At 42.9% G+C, this 21,122-nt stretch overlaps 1 protein-coding gene across 8 annotated transcripts in view; it reads right to left on the bottom strand.

Annotated features, from left to right (window-relative positions):
- Positions 1 to 251: 251 nt before the first annotated feature.
- The window catches only part of GLYR1 (glyoxylate reductase 1 homolog), a 28,292-nt gene continuing 7,421 nt past the window's right edge, over positions 252 to 21,122 (bottom strand). For 3 of the 8 annotated variants that reach the window (XM_040574189.1, XM_040574194.1, XM_040574193.1), the window contains 13 exons: positions 16,566 to 16,704; positions 15,729 to 15,971; positions 12,762 to 12,848; positions 11,240 to 11,296; positions 10,120 to 10,170; positions 9,957 to 10,030; positions 8,052 to 8,151; positions 6,833 to 6,943; positions 6,430 to 6,531; positions 5,201 to 5,363; positions 4,555 to 4,734; positions 3,969 to 4,093; positions 252 to 3,601 (listed from right to left, as the gene is read on the bottom strand). In XM_040574189.1, coding sequence (XP_040430123.1) covers positions 3,527 to 3,601; positions 3,969 to 4,093; positions 4,555 to 4,734; positions 5,201 to 5,363; positions 6,430 to 6,531; positions 6,833 to 6,943; positions 8,052 to 8,151; positions 9,957 to 10,030; positions 10,120 to 10,170; positions 11,240 to 11,296; positions 12,762 to 12,848; positions 15,729 to 15,971; positions 16,566 to 16,704 — 1,507 coding nt within the window. In that variant the 3' untranslated portion in view covers positions 252 to 3,526. The remainder of the gene's footprint in view (positions 3,602 to 3,968; positions 4,094 to 4,554; positions 4,735 to 5,200; positions 5,364 to 6,429; positions 6,532 to 6,832; positions 6,944 to 8,051; positions 8,152 to 9,956; positions 10,031 to 10,119; positions 10,171 to 11,239; positions 11,297 to 12,761; positions 12,849 to 15,728; positions 15,972 to 16,565; positions 16,705 to 21,122) is intronic. The other 5 variants (XM_040574190.1, XM_040574191.1, XM_040574192.1 and 2 more) reach the window with 5 other exon arrangements.

Below are 21,122 nucleotides of genomic sequence, written 5' to 3'. Positions count from 1 at the left end.
TTAAAACGGAGCCTTCACCCTCCTCCTCAGGCAGATGCACGCAGCCCTCCCTGCAAGCAGAAGCAGAATTTAGCCCTATTCGTCCATCTTAGTGCCTCTCTGAGGAGACCACAGCAACCAAAACGCTCCCAGGTACACTGCTGTTCTACAGCAGCTCCGGCTTTCAAGTTGTTTGAGGAGCGCATGTGGTTTTGGTTTTTTTTTATGCTAGAATACCAGTTTGAAAGGTTCAGAAACTGCCACAAGAACACTGTGTTACCAAGAAAGGTTTTATTCTTTTTGCCAGTAGCTTTGTTAATTGCACAAAAAAATCTTTTTGTTTTGCCATTTAAACATTTTCACACATCCTATTCTGAATGACAAATGTTAATTAAAAACAAGGCAAAAATTAAAAATTCACAACCTTAATTAACTATAGGTTCTATCATTGAGGAAAAGAAACAGCTTTTCTTACAAGCTTTTCACAAGTGTCACATTTTCTCTTTAAAAAGGAGGGAGTCAGAAAAGCAAATGGCTAAAACAGAAATCTTCATAAAAATGAACTTTACAGAATTGTCAACAATATTAAGACAACATTGACTAACCAGTTTTATTAGAGCATCTCTCAATCCACACCTTTCCCCCCCTCTGCCCCTTCCCTCCCCCAAGTATCAGGCCTAGGAACAGAGTAAGATCCATGTTCAGAGGCTACAGATATAAATAGAAGAATCCAAGTGAGACTATCACAAGTCAACCTCAGACAGCATCTGAAACAGTCCAGTTTCCACCATTTCCACCCTTCCTCCTCACTTCACATCCACTTCAGCTCTGTCTCTGGCCTTCCTGTGACCACAGAGCTGGCTGGGCAGCACTGCACCCTCCACCCATGTACCTATCCAGGCAGAAAGCTGCAGTCAGGTTTTTCCAGGAAAAGTTACAGTGTTCAACCAGTCTGCACCTGCAGCTCCCACAGGAAGAGTGATAATTTTGAGAAATGCAATATTTCTGGAAAACAAGACCTGCAGCACTGAGATGCCTAGGGACCCTTTCATAAGTATGGTTCTTTGAATTCACTATGAAATATATGTCATGAGACTTGAGAGCTCCTTTTGCATTCCCACAGCTTCCAGAAGCACCGCAAAGTAAAAAGGGAGATCCTTGATTACACTGGGTCAGACCCATTCACCTTCAATCTAGTCCAAGAGACTTTACTGCACTGACCTGGAACTGTTCCACTCTCAGTAGAATCTGGGACAGTACTTCCCTTCCCCTCTTCCTTCCAAAACACATCTTACAAGACCTCTGGTCTTATCTCCTGTCCCCAAAATACAACTTCTCCCAGATGCCCTCAATATGTAATTCATAATGTGATTTCTTAACTGCAGCATGTTTAATCAAGGACTTCTGGTGCTAATTGCTAAGTTTTTCTGGATGAGGGAAAGCAAAAGCAGGCTAATGGCTGGTTATCCTGGGTAGTTATATGTGCCTTTAATATGAGTATCTACATGTGGGATGACAGTTGTATTGACAAAGAAATACGTATGTGTAACTAATACTGCTCACATATACTGCTGACAAATGGGCAAAGTGATGTCTAACATCTATTACTAGGAGATGTTTGCCACAGGACATAAAGCATAACACAATATTAGCCTACAAATAACAGTGATAGCAGGAGGTGAAATATTCACTAAAATAACATTTACAACATTAGGAGTTAGATGTCATGTTTCATAATGAGCATCTGATGCTTTCTCTGTTTCTTAATAAGGTGCCCCTGAACCATATACACGTTGCACAAAGCAGGATTGGTAAGAAATCCTAAGCCACAGGAAAACTTCCTTAAACAGCCATTAAGTTCCTAGAAAAATAAGATGGTGGGAGGGGCAGACCTCAGGATTTAAAAGAACACAATCTAATTTGAATGTGCTTTCTTTCCTTACAGAATCCCAACCCAAGGGAGGAGATTGTGCCACTGAGAAGCGATTTTGGCCAATGTTTCTTACTGGCATTTTACTAACTCTCAAATCTAAAATGCAAAAATCCTCCTAAAAGGCTAATACTGAGAATAAAAAAAAAAAACAACCACCATGCCCTGTGCATTTTTAGAGACAGGCATCCTTTGGACTCTGGGCTGCTCTGCTACCAACACTGAGATCATCTCTGCTTTTTAGCTTTGGCCTCTGCAGTTCAAGTCCCGCATTTTTAAAGTAAAGCTCAGCAGCAACCTTAGCCTCCCATTTTATTCACCAGTCTTTCTTGAAGTTATCTGGCCACAAGCAGAGTCACAAGTACAGGGAAAATTCTCATGCTGTGCTAGTGTTGTACTCAGAGTAGTAACACTAAGAACTTGTATGGAAAATCTGACATGTATAAAGATCACGAATCAGTACACAAAATATCCCTGTGAGGTAGGTAGTTATCACCCACCCTGAAAGATGGGCAATCAGGCTTATAGGTAAAATGACCATGTGAAGGCCAGAGAGAGAGCATGAAAAGGAACTCAATATCCTCCATCTCTTGGCTCTATGATCATTCCTCTCACCCCTTTCAGACTCTCCTTGTGACACTGCTACAATCCAAGATGCCTTCGTAATTACTGACTACTAGGGTATAAAAAAGTAAAGCAAATAGTGAAGCAACATAAACTAAGGCCAGAAGCAACTCCAAGGTTTGTTCCTTCACCAAATAAAATACCTCTGGCCTAGTTTTAAGCTAAATATTTCTCTTGCAGCTTTCCATGAAAATCTGTGTTAAGCTCCCATGCTGTTTGTGGGATAGGCAGCTGTGATTAGCCTTTTAGGAGGCCACATTTACACTGGCGTTCTCATTTTCAGTAAAGTTTGTGTTCCCTAAGCTAGAGTTATCTGTGCAGGGGAAGACATGGATGCAATCTGTTCTTCTCAACAGTATGAAGAATTCCTCCATCAGGGTACTGGGGAGGTGGAAGTTTAAAAAGAAACAGAATCTAGACAGTGTTGCATGCAACCCCATTACCTTCTGGAACTGCCATTCTCCTCCACAGGAGGTGCTTTGTTCTCAAACAGTGGGTGACAAACAGAAATGCTCCTCACCTTACTTGGGACCAAGGACTTTACAGATACTCACAGGTAGATGGGATGTATGTCACCCGTCCCCTTGATGCAAAAAGTCCAACACACACGTTATTTCACAGCAAAGGAGAAAAGGGATCATTAGAAACAGCATCTTGGACAAGCGTACAAAGAGGAAAATAAAATCAGCCAAGCAGCAGATTTCTGGCAGAGTTGCCTCAGAGCTTCTGAACAAGCCGCCACTGTTCTGTTCCACGACTGTCAGTGCATGGCATGGATTTTCTAATTAGACTGCAACAATCCGAGCCCCCTCCTCCCCCCCCCCTTCTGCCACCAGGGGAAGGCTGACCGCAGCAGCTGCCTCCGTGGCAGATCTCAAAGTCTGTGTATAAAAGGAAATGGAGAGACAGAGATGGACTGGTCCAGAGTTAAAACCCAGTATCATAATAATATTAATCAATAATCATAGTATTTAACAGTAAGAATGGTGCAGCCTAGTGGATGTAGGCCCTGTACACTGCAGACATGTCGTTGTCTGATTGGTCCAATGCTTTTGCTCGTTTATAGACCTAGAGAAGAGAAATTAGAAAAGGATCAGTGTCTGCTTTAGTAAGAAACCTTTCCCTAGAAGAAAAATTACTTGCTGACCACTACAAACCAAAAGACTGCATATTACTTCAAATAATTACAGCAGCGCAGGTCAGAACAAACCAGATTTTGTTTAGGCCATCTGTTTTTACTGATGTGATACTGTAAGGGCTTCTACCATTGAATCAAATTCAATTCCATTATTCCATCCTACTCCAAATATAGTTCACTTGCTGTTCCCTTGTCCTAGAGGCCACCACATTCTTAGATTTTTGTCCCTGTTGACAAATGGCTCCAACTCTACCTATTGAAGAAACACTGAGTAACACACATCTGAACAACTCTCACCTCATTGGCAGCAGCTGCCATAGGAGTTGGGTGGTTGACAGAATCGCCCAGTGCAATAGCTAATCTAAGATCCTTCTGTATGTATTTCAGGTAAAAATCAGGTTTAAAGTTTCCTTGCAAGATATCTGTTGAGAGGAATGCATGCAAAATATAAGCACGACAAAAGTAAATCAAGCCTAACGCGAAACTTTCCTTTCCCATGCTGATGACCAAGAACACTGCTTTTAGATGTTCTGTTTCTCTGCTCTCTATCTTCATTAGGCAAATAATGTCACTATCACCCACTGACAAAGTTAGTTAAGATTTCTAAGCAGTTGCTCTCAATTTCACTTATTACCCTGCCCCAATGAAATCCTCACTGTCAAGTCAAGTCCTAAGCAGGCTGTAAACAATGCAGAGCTTGTTCTCAGAATCCCTGGCTATAAAGGATAAGGAACAGAACTCAGGTCTTCATTCCTAGAATGCTTAAAATACCTAGAATCCCAGGCTGATGAAGATGGGATGGTTTTCTCCCTTCTGCCATTAACTGAAATGCTAGTAGGTTGTGGGAAATGTTCTATAACAAAACAACGTAAGAGAACTTTACTTTGGCACTTCTGGTCCAGGAAGATGCTGGCAAGTTGTCCCTGATTGAGGATATCCAGAAGGGTCTGTTGGGACTGACCAGTCACTTGAGCCAAAGTCAGTCCTTCTGCTATCGTAGCCATGAAGCTGCCTTGGACCATGTTCACAATCAGCATCATCTTGGCAGCATTGCCTACTTCACCTGGGAGTGAGACACACCATTGGGCATTCCTCCACAAGAGATGCAGCAGCCTTCCTCCCCAACCCCACGCAGTATAAACACTGCTAGACTCTTCATATTGATCCCAAACACACAACAGCTTCCTCTTCCCCTTAAAGACTTTGGAAAACTTAGCCATTTCCCAAGCACTCAAAGGAAGGGGGGGAAATCATAAATGTATGATTTAAAAATAAAAAGCAACAAAGAGTCTCCAAAATGAACCAGTATTCCAAAAAAAAGAAAAGAAAAAAAATGGGCTGGGGGCTCTGGAATTGGCCAAATTCCAGAAGAACAGGCCAGTTTCCCATACTGCCCATGGAGACAGGAAACAACCAAACCCTCTCACCAATGGCATACAAAGATAACATATATGCCTCTCAGACTCCTTGCTGTATATCCCAGTCCTTGCACTAAGAAACCATGATCAGGCCCTTGGTGGTTCAATTACCTAGAAAAAAAGAGGTCTTCCCCATTGCTTGGAAACAGCTACTGCAGTCCTCATATAAACCCCTGTCACCAGCTGCCAGGATCACAAGCATCCCATCATTTGATAGCTGCTGATTTCCCGAGACCGGTGCTTCCAAAAAGCGACCACCCCGGGACACTATCACCTGGAAAAAGAATTTCTCTGGTTAGCAGTGCATAAACAGTACGCAAGGATCCTGAGTATACAGAACAGCCAACAAGAACATTGTTTGGGGTTTTCCTGTCCTTAAGGAGAGGATTTTAAAGCACAAATAGCTTAGATATACAAACAGGACAGGGAAGCACCGTAATGCACCTAACACAGTGCACTGCACCCTGCAAAGGGTGCCTAAGCACAAAAGTTGCCCTCATACTCAGCAACACTTCCTGCACCCATCATTACTGTGCATATTTTCAGCAGCTGAGCTTGCATGCTTTTACCATGTCAACCTCTAATGGCCAAGAAAGAGTGCTGAAGGCACTGTATGAGGCATAGGAATCTCAGGTTATTACTTTATATTTTCCCCCTCTTCCCCAAAGAAGAAAGGCCTCTGACAGATTGCTTTGTATTCTTCAAACTCTTGTGTTACACACTACTGCACCACCAGTGACTCTGCTTAAAACTTCAAAATTATCTTCCCTTCCCACAATAATTCACACTGATTTAAGGGCTGAGGATAACGATCAAGGTGTCAAAGAACAAATCAAAGATGCCATGCCAGAAGTAAAACTCTTCTACATAAACCCTCTCTCAGAACATTTCTAGAGTGAAACATAAAGGCGTTCTTTTCCCCACAACCAGAACACTTACAATAAGCAGATTATGCATTTTCAGTAAGTTATAAGCACGCTTATACAACCAGCCAGCATTTCCTTCTCCAGTTTGCTACAGAATACTAAATCTCTACCAAATCTATACCAGACAGGGATCCTAGGGGACAAAATTCAGTTGGTAGTTTGCATTGGTGCCACCTGACAGCCTTGCCAAATATACAGGCATTGCTGCTATCACCAGGGTACATCTCATCCAACTTGTTCACAGGTCAAGATGTGACAATTTATTCTGTCTCGCTTGGGACTTGAGTCTCCCCTAACAGTCGCCCCAAAATCTTCACAAACATCTGTATAACCGACAGTTTACAGCCTGGAACAACAGGAACTGCCACACTGCTGCTGAGTCACAAGTGTTAGAAGTTCAGTTGATAGGATTACCTGGGCCAACTCTGTGACTGTATCTGCATCCACGGTAGACATATCCACGTAACACTTCCCTGGTCGAATTCCCTGCAACACTCCACTCGGACCAAGTACCAGCTGTGAGGAACAGAAGAGCGGTAAAGCAATAGGGTGTCTGCAAAGAAACTCCAATCCTAAAAGCCCAAGCTAGTCTGGCACTGCAATGGTAGTCCACTAGAGGGATATCAATATCTAACCCCCATGGATTATCTGGTGGTGGAAGAAGCATGATTTTGTTGGTAGACTTATTTTTACGTAGCTGCCCTACCCAGCATCTACGAATACCCAGGCTACTGTTGTCAGTAGGAGTCAGAACTAGCATTCAGTGACTGTATGTTCCAGTCTAGCTGGTGGAGGAAAAACAAGAGCTAATCCTTACATCCTTTGCTGCTTTTGGATCTGATACACAGGCAAAGGTGATGTCACAGGTGGAGACAACTTCAGCAGGGGTTCTTCCCAGTCGTGCCCCCTCCTGGATGAACAAATCACACTGCAAAAGTCACAAATCCAAACGTAAGAAAAAATAAGTACAGAGCAAATGAGGTCTCTAGCATTTTGCTGAAACAAACTCTACTGCTGGACCCAACCAAAAAAGAGTCAGGCATATTAACTATTTACAACTGGGTCATTTGGGTTGTTTTTTGTTGGTTCATCTCCCAACACACAAGGGACTCTGCAGCTTTTCTGAAACCCCAAGTGAAAAACTTCAAAAGAAAGGCACAAGAAAAGAGAAGTCTTCGGTGAAATCATAAGAGGTTGAGTACTGCGGGTTTTAGGAGAGATAAGAGCAAAAGAATTGGTAAGTGGACATCGCAAAAGGTGTTGCTGGACTGTAATCAGGAATATGCACAGCCGAGACTGACACAGGTTTTAGTGGGCTGCTGTTTCAAAATCTTAGCTGCTTCTCACCACATCCCCTTATACCGTCCACATTTTGTGGTTAGAAAAATCTTTTAGTCCCTTTCAACAAAGTAGCCAGAGCACCCTTACTGCCTTTGATATTTTACAATATAATCTGTGTACCAACAGATCCCCCAGCTACCCACATCTTCACCTCCGCTACACAGAATAAGTGGCTAGAATGTGCGTAGCCATTCAGCTCCATTTCCACTTTGAAGTCAACCCTTCCCATCCTCGTCTCGTATTGTGACAGAGAATGGCTGCAATAGAACCTTTTGCCACTGCAACATGAACAGCACAACGGATGTGTAGATGAAGCTGCAGTCAAGCAGAGCATCTCACCACACCACTCCTAGGATCAACTCCCCAGCACCTGGTCTTTTGGTCAATCTCTGAAACATAAGGACTTAGCTATTTAGATCAGCAATATTCCCAGAACTTTGTAGTCCTCAACAAGGATACAAGCGGCCCCATAATTTAATACAAAATAGCAATGTGGTGGGTGACTGTTCACAGCTTCTAGTCCAGAGAGGCCATCAACAAGCACTCAGGAAGGAATAACAGAGTAAGGTGCCAAGCATGTACCTGTGTTTCCTTGGCATCCTCTCCCAAGCACCAGTGACTGGTGACCACAGCCAGTAACTACGTGTTTAAAAGAGATAAGTACTAATGCCTACCTAAAGTACATGCCTACCTACCTTCTCAGCAGTCCGGTTCCACACAGTAACAGTGTGACCCATCTTCAGTAAATTGGAGACAATGCCGCTTCCCATCAGACCAAGTCCCAGAAATCCTATCCTGAGGGGAAAACAAACATTAACGAAGAAAAGGGATTATGTAAAAGAAAACAATTGTTGTGAGCCTCTTGCGGTCTTGGAAGTGATGAAGAGCAAACCCTGGAGCATCACCAGCAAAAAAATATCACACTGCAGCCACAGGCAGAACAACAGGATTTTTAAGCTGCACGTTTCAAATGGGCAAATAGTGTGCTTTACCAGCAAGCTGGTATTTGTTTTGCTTACTAAGCAACCCTGACAATTTCTGGCAGAAAGTCTTAAGCCCGCTTCAGAAGAGTAGGAAAATATTAAAAGATTAGGAGGCTGGGTTCTTTGGTTTTCAGTTATTACATTTTGTTGCTTGTGCTTTCTGTAGCTAGCTATTGCTATGCTGAAGAGAGAGGATGTGTGAATTAGCAGGTGCTTCTCTAAATTTTTTTTTTTGAACAAGTTCACGTGTACAATGGCTGGCTTATACTACTGAATGATACATTACTATTTTTATTTCAGTAAAATCCAGCAAGAACTACTGCGCTACGCACCACACAAAGACATACCCGAGATCTAGTCCCTGCTCCACAGCTGTGATTTGACGGACAAAGAAAGGAACTAATATAATAGCCCAGTACAGGTCAACATGAGTGAGACAATCCCTGACATTAACTGCCTTTCCTCCCCTAAGCTGGCAAAAGTTCTGCTCCCCCCACTTCAAGAAAAAGACAATGCACTAAGTTCCATCCCTGCAATTACCCCGCAATTTGAATCGTTTTGCAGTCATTGCTGCAAGGATCCTTTTATACATCATGCAGCTAGCTTCACACCAAAACCACAATTCTAGCAGGAAATTCTGAAGCGTTCAGTTACATGGCTGATGTAACTTCAAAATGAAGTCAGCCTCGCAGCTCCCAACAGTTAGTTCTTCACAATTAGCCACACCACAGTCGCACTGTGGCTTTCGCAAGCCTCCCGTGCTCTCCCATCTAGTCACGCTATTTTCTGTTAGAGCAAACTAATTTAGACAGGGCAGAGCATGACACTACAGGCTCCTTAAACAGATCGACCAAGGTCCACCTGTTTTCAAGGCTCTGGAACAGTCATCTTCTTTCTCTCCCAACCCACATCTGAGCCACACTTTCCTGAGAGACTGTTTTACCTGAACAGCTTCATTATTATTTTGGTTCCCCGTGAGTACAGTTGAGAAATGATATCCCATTGAGAACGACCCCAACGGCAAGGAGCAAGCTGTGGCCTGAACTCAATTTGAACAGAGCGGAAGTTACAGAATGACACAGGAAGCTCAAGTGAAGCTGCTCTCACTCTAGAAAGGAGAAGCGGGGGGGGCGTTAGAAGAAACCAGAAGTCTCACATGCTACGTTGCAAAGCTCCTGGGCTGGGAGAACGCACCTCCCTCTTCCGCTTGCCTTCTATATACGCAGGATAGCAATTAAACAACCCCAGTCAACTGCCACACACTACCAGAAAAACTAGCTTTTATCCTTCTGCATCATACAGCACTCAGAAATACTGCTTCTTCATGTTCTGCAATATACCCTGAAGAAATAGGGCAGCTGCACGAAATATACAAATATGCAAATATACCCAGGCCAGACCTTGTTTAGAATTTTTCTACAGTACAGCTCCTGTTTTGTTTCTAGCTGCCTCCCTCCCACCTCCCCCCAAATTAGAGTTTCACGCAAGGACAGAAGAGATCTCTAGTTACAGAGAAACGTTAGGTTTATTGATTCTCACAAGCTGGATATGGCTGCATGTATAAAGTGGGAAGGAGAAAAAGGAAGGGAAATGGCTGAAGTGCGTTGGAGATCTTACTTTTTGTCTGTGGGCGTGATACTGCCATTGACTGCTGTGCTGTCTGCTGCCTGGATGGAGGTGGATCCCGTTTCCTGAAAACAATAAAAAGCACACAGCTCTGGAGGAACTGTAAATCCTTATGACAATAAGGAAAATCCATCAAAGCCAAGAGCTGCCTCACCTCTTCACAAACCTTCAGCTTCTTTGTGATGGCTTGATAGCACACAGCTGGCTGTATGAAGAAGACAAAGCATTCAGAAGAAGGACAGTGCTGATTTGCTCTGCTGAGTAAACAGACTATATCCTTGCTACAAAGAAAACAGGCAGCTCACCCACACACCATCTGCAACACAGGAAAACTCTCGGGCTTCCCTCAATGGGTGAAAATAAAAACAAACCTACTGTAACATACCAAGTTATTCCCTTCCTACCCTACTCCAACAATTCAGCCTGTTTTCTGATGCAGGGACTACAAACTCCTTTCCGCAGTTCATACAACAGGCTCCCCTAGAGGCAAGGATTCAGGGCATCCCTACTCTCACATTTGAGCCAAAGAAAATAGAACTCCAGAGCCTGACACAGAGCACCTCGCCTCATACCTGTGCTCATTATGTCAATGCAGCTGTGGAAGCCTTGTCATTAAGCCAAGAAGGCACACGGCTTACAACAAATCGCATGGTGAAGGCTGCCCCTGCCTTGGCTGCTTATTTTCAGCTACTCTTAATCTGTCTCTGCCCAGATCCTCAGCCAGGTATAAATGTTTTTTCCATTCCATTTTATCTTCTCTTTTCCTCCAGATTTTCACTGGCTGAAGATAAAATCCTGCAAGTCTTCTGACTCTTATGAGATAAATTGACTGTTTTACATGGAGCTTTTCTGGTCACAGGAAATTCTCCTCCCATATTAAGCTAATTAACAAGTTCGTCCAAATGAAGAAATTGGAAGGACAACTGTCAAAGACAATCAAAAAACTGTGTTTTAAAACAGAAGAACAGCTTTACCTAGCCCTCATGTTCAATCTGCAGAATTTAATAGAACAAGTCTGCCAAATCCTGGTGCTAGGAAATCTTTAATGACTTAAACTATTTGTTGTCTTCACTGCTAAATCATTCTAAACCTAAATGTTAGGAAGTAATCGAACTACAAGACTGCATGTGAGAATCTCATTGCTACTAGGCCCCAAAGAACAGAATTTCAGAGCTGGTTACGTCTACTCCTTATACTTAGCCCTTCATCCCAGCAAAGGGCAGGATGCCAAGCTAGACAGATTAGCAGAATGATCCTGTCTGCCAAATCCTCACCTTCTCTGTCTGGCTCAGCAGGAAGTGATGGAAGTGCGGATCACTGTCCTTCACAGGCTACAAAGAAAAAAAAACAGACTCAGAAACCTCCCAGAGAGTCACTGAGCAACCACAGCACTACTCCCTTGTTCTCCCAAGCTGCATGACAACAATAACTTAAGGTGTAAAACATTCAATGTATAACAGCTGTATCAAGCAGCCTGTTTCGATTAAGCAGTTTACACTGTTTCATTCTCAAAAGCAAAGCCTCCCCTATCACAGCTTGACTCCATTCCCTCGGGTCCTATCACTGGTCACCAGAGAGAAGAGATCGGTGCCTGTCCCTCCACTCCCCCTCATGAGGAAGCTGCAGGCCGCGATGAGGTCTCCCCTCAGCCTCCTCTTTTCCAGGCTGAACAGGCCAAGTGACCTCAGCCGCTCCTCATACATCTTCCCCTCTAGGCCCTTCACCATCTTTGTAGCCCTCCTCTGGACACTCTCCAATAGCTTCACGTCCCTTCTGTACTGTGGTGCCCAGAACTGCACACAGTACTCGAGGTGAGGCCGCACCAGTGCAGAGCAGAGCAGAGCGGGACAATCCCTTCCCTCGACTGAGTAGCGATGCCGTGCTTGATGCACCCCAGGACACGGTTGGCCCTCCTGGCTGCCAGGGCACACTGCTGGCTCATATTCAACTTGCTGTCAACCACAACAACCCCCAGATCCCTCTCTGCGGGGCTGCTCTCCAGCGTCTCATCCCCCAGTCTGTACGTATAGCCAGGGTTGCCCCGTCCCAGGTGCAGGACCCGGCACTTGCTTTTGTTAAACTTCACGTGGCTGGTGATTGCCCAGCTCTCCAATCTGTCCAGATCTCTCTGCAAGGCCTTTCCACGCTTGACAGAGGCAACAGCTCCTCCCAAAAACAATTATTTTCCAGCTTCCAAGAAATTTCTTAAAACAGTATTCTGGGAGTTGGCTGGACATTAATCCTAGCAGTCACATGGTAGGCAAACCCATATTAACAGCAACAAGAACTGGAGCCCATGTGTTTTATCTGCCCAGTGAGCATCCTAAGCACTATTGTAGAATCACGCTCTTCTTACTCTGCCTTATCATTTAATTATTTATGTACAAAATGGAAGGTTTCCAAAAGCTATTTAAGAGTGAAATTGAAGTAAACTACCCTATACCACAGTATCCATACAGGGAGAGACTACCCACATCTTCTCTTCCAGTTTTGGGAAGCCAGTCACAGAAATATTTTTGAAACCAGAAATACAAAAAACATGTGCAGTAGGTGAGGTGTGAGTTTGCAGATGATTCCACAATGACTGAAATATCACTTTTCAACATACTTACTAGTTGCCCAGGAGACTGTCAAGCTTTGTTACAATACAGAATGACATAAAGAAAGCATCTTTTTGGTCCTACAGGAGGAAGGGAAAATCTCTATTCCACAGTCGAGATAAAAGGCTCTAGATCATCTTCTACAAGCTCAGTTCCTAGATCGATTATGCTGTAAAGAAAACCTAGAGCTTCTCACCTCACTGACGCTTGGTGGCCATTTAAATCCAGCCACTGTTCCAGTCATCACTCTCTTCACTGTACTTGACTCTGGAATTGTGAGGTCCTGAGAAGATATGAGGAAGATCAGAAAGAGTTTACAACCTGGCTCAGTAGCTGATAACAACATGTTGATCATAAGATCATACACAGTTTTGAAAAGCACTACCCACGCTCTTCCATGAAGAGGTAATACTGAAAGCACACAGTATTATCAATGCAGGTGACGTTAAAAAAACAAAAACGACATGAACTGCCAAGAAGGGAATTCAACCAGTTACATATGAAGAATGGATTGTCCAGAAGCTGCAACAGTAATCATTGCGCTTGTGTAATCATGCGGTGAGCAGAGAAACGAACACACTTGATCCAGCATTTCCCTCTGGTGGATGCAAAAAGCTAAACAAATGGGTAAAGAACATCACCACAGTCAAGCAGAGCTTTGAACTGTTCTAATCTTCTACCGCCATCAAAACCAAAGAAAGTGGCCTACCTGTTAGCAGAAGCTGCTAAGTGTGTATCTGATACAGTCACATCTGCTCAAGTTTGCAGAACGCATGAGACAGGAACTGGTATGTGGACTGCTCCCATTCATTAACAGACCCCAATTTGTCATGTCATGATGATATTAATGCATCATTATTGTACTGTAAGTTTTAATATATGCATCCTTATTTCCAAAGATAACGGTTAAAACATGTGTCTTCATGCTATATGAAGAGACTGTGCAAGACTCCTATGTACTGGGTGTTATCTTCCTGAAATGAGGGTTCAGAAATGAAACACCCTTCAGGAAAATGCACGGTGTATCTTGTTGTCCACACAGAACCACGAGAGAAGAGCACTTTGCAAAACAGGTAAGAGCAAGACGGCTGTAGGTAACTCATATTGATACAACTGTTTCAGCTGATAGCAGGGACAATTTAGACTTCAGCCTCCAATCTCGAAGCGCCACTTCAGTCTAAGGAACACCTTGCACACTAAAATTCTCTCTCAGACCACACTGCTGCTTCAACTGGCAAAGCATGGGTGAAGACCACTCTGATAACATATGATCGTGCTGGTCCTTTGAAAATATCCATATACACTTGAAAATGAGAGTATGTGAATGATCACGTATGCCTAAAGAGCATTTCTAGATAGAGCACACCTCAGCAACAACTGGATCCTTGAATTTTGTGCACGCTAAGTGCTTGGAAAACTAGAATTTGGACTGTGAACAAAAAACCCAGATCCCAACATTGCAGTAATTCAGAACATTTGTTAATGTTTTCTCCTTTTAGGACTAATATTTCGGGGAAGTTATGAGAACAAGGCAAGCAGAATACAAGACTTTAAAGTTATTTCACAGGCTGAAAAATAGTGTTATGACACAATAATTTTATAGTGATTTCTCTAATTGTCAGTACATTACTTTTCTGAACTTGTAAAAGTTATTTCCTAGAGAAACTCACTCACTTTCACGGTCTGAGGCCAAACATTTATCACCTAGCTGGCCACCACTTTGTGACAAGCTGTTTAAACCCACCACGCTTGTAATTCCCCAGTAAAAATTCTGGTGCCACAATTAAGTCACTCAGCACTCTCTCCGATACCCCAAAGCAGCTAATACAGTAAAAACTAAGCATGTAGCATGTTAGCACTATCGGAATTCTCACAGCCATCAGTTTTGATCAATTTTGGAATGAACTTAACTCAAAGACAAAAGCATTTTGCATCAGAAAAATAGGCCAAGGGGCTTATTGTAATTTGAACATACAATGTAACTATAGCAACACTTTGGAAGGAGAAAGTAAGTTCTAATAAAGTGTATTCCTGCATGAGTCACTCTAATTATTAGTAAGAATTCACAAGTATGCATCCATTCCTCCCCTCTTCCAACTCCCCCCAAAAGGAGAAACTGATGGTCTCTTCTGCATGGTCTGATTTAACAGAAGTTGGCTCAAGAAAAAAAAAGCCAGTATTTCTTTCATCAGCTTCATTTTACTACCAAGGCATCAAGACAGAGTTTGCTGTTCAACCTGTTATGGCCAATCCAGTAATAATTTTGGAGATCAAAGACTACCATCTTGAGTTGCATCCTGAGGTATACTGAAAGCAAAGATTGTGAAGCACAGGAGAACATGATCCCTTTGAAGTACTGGTGAGAAAGCAGGCTGATGCAGGCTGAAGTCTCCCAACAGTCTTCATCTGAAGTCTCCGATGGAACATATGCATTGTAAAAATCCACTGAAATACTTATCCTTTTGGAAAAGGAAGATCTGGAACTCAACACGGAGTTCCACAATAAAATAAAAAGGCTGGAACTCTAGATGACTGCTGGCTCCTGTTGCTGTCACGACATCCAGATGTAAAAGGGAAGTAACAAGGATAAAATAACGCTCTTATGCTGGACTTTTGTAACGGAGGAAGGAAATAGATCCTATAGCACAGAAATTGAAACAAATAGAAAGAATTCTTCTGGTGTATTCTCTCCATGCTACAAGAATTTCTTCTTTAAGCCTTTGCCCTTAAGAACACCCTTCAACCTCAGCACTTACTAAGGGTGTGTTAAGTGACTATAAATCACTTGATCACACAAAGCAGATGAAATGGGACAAGTCAGGAATCAGATGAAGACCCACATCTCCTCACTAATCCTTCCCACATAAACTGAATTTGAGGGATGGCAAGATGGAAGGTGGAATCTCAGGAAACAGCTCTCAAAGCCCTCTCCAAGATTTGAACAGAGCCATTTAATAACTGCAATAAATTCACAGAAAGAATCAACAATATGCTCGCCAAAGGTATCTGACAACCAATCGGTCTAGAAGAAGCAACATGGAACAGCTTAAACCACCTGATACTGAATTGACTCATCCTGCTGGCCTGTTATTTAAGGCGCCAGTCATTCCTAGAATCCACCTGCAAAGTCCACAGGGCACTGGCGGACATGCACAACACAAACCTTCTCATCCTTGGGTGGACGCCCCCGCTTTCGGGGGCTCTGATCCTGGGCTCTTTTCAAAGGTGACTTTGATCCTCTCTCTGACGATACAGAAGAAACCCTCTTTTTTCCTTCCCCTGTGCCCTTCTTCAGCTTCCCTTCAGACAAGCTGGCTTTGCGTTTCTCTTCACCAGCAGATTGCTTGCCTCTTTCTTCACTGGAATTACGTCGATTCTTCTCTTCACTGGAGTTATGGGAAGATGCCTGAGAGATTACAGAATAGAAGATGGTAAGGAAAGAAGAGAAGAGCTTGAATGACTTTTATGTAAAACCAAGGATGTGAAGAACCCTGTGCTGATTATTATCAGGCAAATCAACAGCACGGCAACACGAAAACTAGGTATTTGTTAGCCCCTTGAAGCCAGTGAGTGAAGTTGCTGGTCAGTTCACCTGCAAAAACACATCAGTTTAAGTAACTGAGTAATAGAACGGGCCACGAAGATTCGCTGGGAGTGCGTGCACATATATGCACTTCTACTATACTTAAGACGAGATCAGTAGATATTAAATTCTAGGCCAAGACTTAAGACTGATTTATAAATTCATCATAAGCAGATCAATTAGCCTCTTCAGTTTCTCCATCAGTATTAGAATACTTTTTCCCCCTCCTCCTCAAACAAGACTGAGTGGGGAAGAAGAGAGGATGGGGGGAAAAAAAAGACACAGGAATGAAAACCATGCCCCCCTCCCCCCCAAACTTGACAGAAGCAATGAACTCCTTTCAGATAAAAGATACATTTCACCATCGTTCATACCAAGTCTTGTTTTGATGCACACAGTAAAGAACCACCCACTCACCTGATCCTTGCCTTTGGTTTTTCTAAGGAACTCCTCTACAGCATCCACGGCTTGCTGGAAGCGCTTACCCTTGTTAATCTTTATCATTTCCTCTTTGTGAAGGTGATACGGCTTCAGCTGCTCCACTTTGATCCAAGCACTAGAAATCAGAAAAAATAAGTTATATTCTCCAAACAGCAAATTCCTCAGCCACTCTACTTCTAGAAATACAGATACACTTTCTTCCACAGAGCAATTGATGATAGCAACCCAAATTCACTTGTTTTCTACAGCTTGAAGGACTGTAATGTCTGCATTCACTGAGAATTTACTTCTGGCACTTTTACTTGGTTTCTCCCTCAGGTTTCACATCCTCTTGTGCTAGCACTGCTCCCCTCTAAGCGCTATTCACATACTCTATCAGCAGACCAGCTTTTGGATATGATCATAGGCACTTGTTCAGTACAAAGGCAGTCTAGTGGCTGTTCTTATATCACCAGTAGAAACACCTGCAATCACATGCCTCCGTATTAGGTAGCCCCCAACACGAATCTGTTCATAAGGCTGTTAAAAGTGGAGGCCACATAACAATTCAAAGTGATCAATCCCTTGCTCAAACACATTGTGTACAAGCGTCTGCAAGAACTGGAGAAAGAACAAAATTAGATACCTCACAAATGAAGTAAGTGCAAACACCACAGCTCATTGCCAGGTGTATTTCTAACGTACCTTGACATTCTGCACAGAACAGCGTTTTCACTTTGGAGGAAAAAGAACAGTTTTCTTCATTGTTACTATTTGACTTAAGGTAAACTGGTACAGTAGCAGAGTATTCACTTGACTGCAGTTGAAGAGGAAACTCAAAAGACTTCACCATTTCCACGGCTGCTGAATAGGACCTCTTGACATTTATCAAATGGGTAAGTGTTCAACTATAGGATGACAACTTCACTTCCCTTCTGACTGGCAAGCTCTTCTACAACTCATTCACTGCAGCTTAAGGGAACACCTTTGCTTTCATTATTCCTTGTGGTTTTCACAGGGATTAGACTACTTTCCTCTCTCCTCAGACTCAAGCCTAAACTTATTAGCCACACTGTTAAAAAGCTACTTCCACCTTACTGAAAATACACCTAAGTTTTAGAAAATCTTTTTGAGCCAGGATGTTTTTTTTTTTTAGCATATAGCAGCCCAGCACGGAGTATGAGCCAGTTGAATTGATTTTCTCTGGTCCCCAAACATCCCTGTGTTACAAACACTGAATAGTCTTGATTATACATCTTAAACATTCTCCAGTACTGTCTAGCTCCTGTAAGCAGGTGAAATGGTTTAACAGATGCCTCTTTAGAAATCATGTTATGCAATTAAGCTTAACATAAAGGTGAAAAAAATGATAAAAACTACTAATTAAAAATTATTTAAAAAAATAATAAGTCAACTGCTTTGCTGGATCCTGCTTGCCCTCTCTTCATGAGTAAAGCCGGCAAACCCTTTAAAACTTCGCAGAGAACTTCACTGGCATTAACCACTTTTTGTAGTTAGAAAACAGCTTCCTGAATGTAGACTTAAACTTTTTTGTATCCCGTATAGGGAGAGATAAGGTCTCCTGCTAAAACTGACTGCAAAAGCACCAGCATCCTTTCCATACTGCCAGTCATAGCCTGGAAGCAGAACCCAGTACTCTCCTGCACCCGAAGCTGAATCTTTTTGCTTAGTTTACATCATCTTCAGAACAACTGACTTAACATACCAGAACAAGTCAAATCATTACTTTCAGCCTAGAGCCTGCACATTAGCAGCTGTTCAAAGAACCTTTCCACAGCTGCCCAGACATTAGTGAAACATCCAAACATTCACCTCGATGCAAAGCCTTTCTGTGGGACACTCAGGGACAAAGCACAACTAGGTACTACCAGCATCAGCTTTAAGTCTTTCCATTGTGCATAGGAAATAAAGGAAACAAACTTTGGGGGTACATTACAATAAAGCACATTAAGCACTGTTCCCAGATTTAAATTTAAAAGTAAGAACAGTTTTTCTTCCACTGTGTTCTCTTAGGTTTCTTTCAGCCTGCACATACTATCCCTCTTTGCTGTACATGCTCATTAGTTTATTTTCCCATTACTTCTCCTTTGGGATAGAGAAAGTCTGAAGTACAAAGCTTTCCTCTTCCAGTCATTGAAGGTAAATTTTCGCACTCGTGCTCACATGGGACAAAGAGCTAGAGATCTCAGAGACAAACTAACAAGTGAAAAACAGTCTTAAGTGCTGCCTCAGGGTAAAATAACTGAGAAGGGTCTTTTCCTTTCCAGTTTACCCTTTGTGTGTCACCTACTTGGATAACCTTCTGTAAGATACAGACATGGCTTTTGACACTGGATGTCCAGAAAGCATTTGTGTGTTTCAGACACCTGAAATCTAATGAACAAATGTGTTTGCTGGGAAGTTGTTTACATACCAGATCTCTACTAAGCAATAACCTCATGGCCAATACTCAGATAGGAGGTCTCTAGGTGTGCTGGCTCTGGCTGGGATGGAGTTCACTTTCCCTGCAGCAGCCCATACAGCACTGGGCTCTGCACTTGCAGCTAGAGCAGCACCGGTATCACACCAGCAGTGTGTCCATTACTGAGCAGTGCTGACAAAGCATCAGGACTCTACAGACCCTGCCAAAACCAGTAGGCCAGGGGTGGGCAAGGAGTGGGAACAGGATATCATCAGGGCAGCTGACCTGAACAGACCAAAGGGATATTCCATACTATATGGTGTCACATTCAGCACTAAGAGGGGGGGAAGGGGAAGGAGAGGAGGGGCTCTCATTATGAAGATGTTTGTCCTCCCAAACAACTAATACAAGTATTGAGGCCCTGCTTCCCAGGACGTGGTCAAACATTATTCTCTACTTCCCATCAACAAGCAATTTTTTTTCCCTCTCTCTGTGCTTCTGCACAGCCTTTGCTTGTTTTTCCCTCTTCCTTTTTCCTTTAAGGAAATTATCTTTATCTCAACCTGTGTGCTTTTTTTTTTTTTTCTTCCCCCTGCTCTGCCGTGGGACCCATGGGCTGCAGGGGGACAGCCTGCTCCACCTCCTGCACTGCCCTGGCTGTCTGCAGGGCTGGTTCTCACTCTTCTCTCCTCCAACTCTTGTTGCGCAGCAGTTCCGCGTGCCCTCCCCCCACCCAGCCCCTTTCTTAAATCTGCTCTCCCAGAGGTGCAACCAGCATCACTCGCTGGCTCAGCTCTGGCCAGCAGCGGGTCTCTTTCGGAGCCGACTGAATTTGGCTCTCGTCTACGATGGGGCAGTTTCTGGGCTCTGCTCACAAAGACCACCCCTGCAGGCCCCCTGCTAACAAGCCCTTGCCAGGTAAACCCAGTGCACTAGGATGCAACGTACAAGGAACTATTTTTCTCCTCACTTGGCAACGCATTAACGCCCCCAGAAAAGGAATTAGTGACATTACATTACTGAAGCTGTCATATTTAAAATGAGATTGCATTTATACTGCCACACAGAGTCATCCAATATCCATAAAGAATGGATTAAATATAAAGTGAAAAGACGTTAAAAAGATCATAGAATATCCAAGTTGGAAGGGACCCACAAGGATCACAAAGTCTGACACCTGGGTCCTCAAAGAACCACCCCCCAAAAAAATCAGATTGTGTGTCTGAGAGCATTAATACATTTTTATGTATGAGATACATTTTAGTAATGGGCTTCTCTGATAATTTCTTCATACCCTTCCTCATCTCCCTCAATATGTCATTCTTACAAAGCCCCTGCTCACTGTAAAAATCCACATTCTATTCACAAACAATAATCAAAACTTTAAAAGCTCGTGAAGCAGAGGCAAGTATGAATGTGACCTAGAGCTGCATGGAAAACAGTGCCATAGAAGAGAGACAACCAGAGACAGCATTTTCAAATCCGTGACAGGAGCTTAGGACAGGTAAGATGACCTTAAAACGCACCATTTCCTAGCCACTCTTCCAGTCTAAAGATACCAGTTCCTAATGATACCTTGAAAAACCCTAGAAAGATTGGAGAAAGGGGAGTAGCAGAAACTTCACAAATACTTTTTGCAAGCCTTACAGTTAGGTCTGCAGAACGGTGGCACTGTATCTCCAAGGTTCTTTTACTTAGTAAAGCCTGGGAACGTTCAAGTTTACAGAGCACCAGTTTAAAGTCCCACACGAAATGTTAACACAATCAGTCTGAAGTCAAAAGAAAACAGGTTGGCTATTTGCAAGATCTGTGTTGGTGAACACACAACCAAGAAACAAAACGCAGAAATAAGGACAGGGTTCCTGACATGAAAAGGCTAAGCCCCAATTTTCATCAGTATGACAAATCAAATGGCAGAACTCTCTAATTTGATATGTAAAGCTTTTAATGGCAAACAGCACAAAAATGATCACAACAAGTTAAACCAAACATCCACGCAACTGAAAGGAAGGGATATTTTGCAGAAGAACAAGCAGAAGTTCAACGTTGATAGAAGTTGTAAGTGGTAAATTTTTCAAATTTATGCAATTGTAGTGTATTTTACTACAGTAAAGGAATGTGTAATTTATGCA

This window comes from Cygnus olor, chromosome 15, assembly GCF_009769625.2.
Source record: "Cygnus olor isolate bCygOlo1 chromosome 15, bCygOlo1.pri.v2, whole genome shotgun sequence".
NCBI classification, from domain to species: Eukaryota; Metazoa; Chordata; class Aves; order Anseriformes; family Anatidae; genus Cygnus; species Cygnus olor.
The sequence above is the reverse complement of the archived record's forward strand: the minus strand, read 5'-3'. Positions and strand labels throughout refer to the sequence as shown.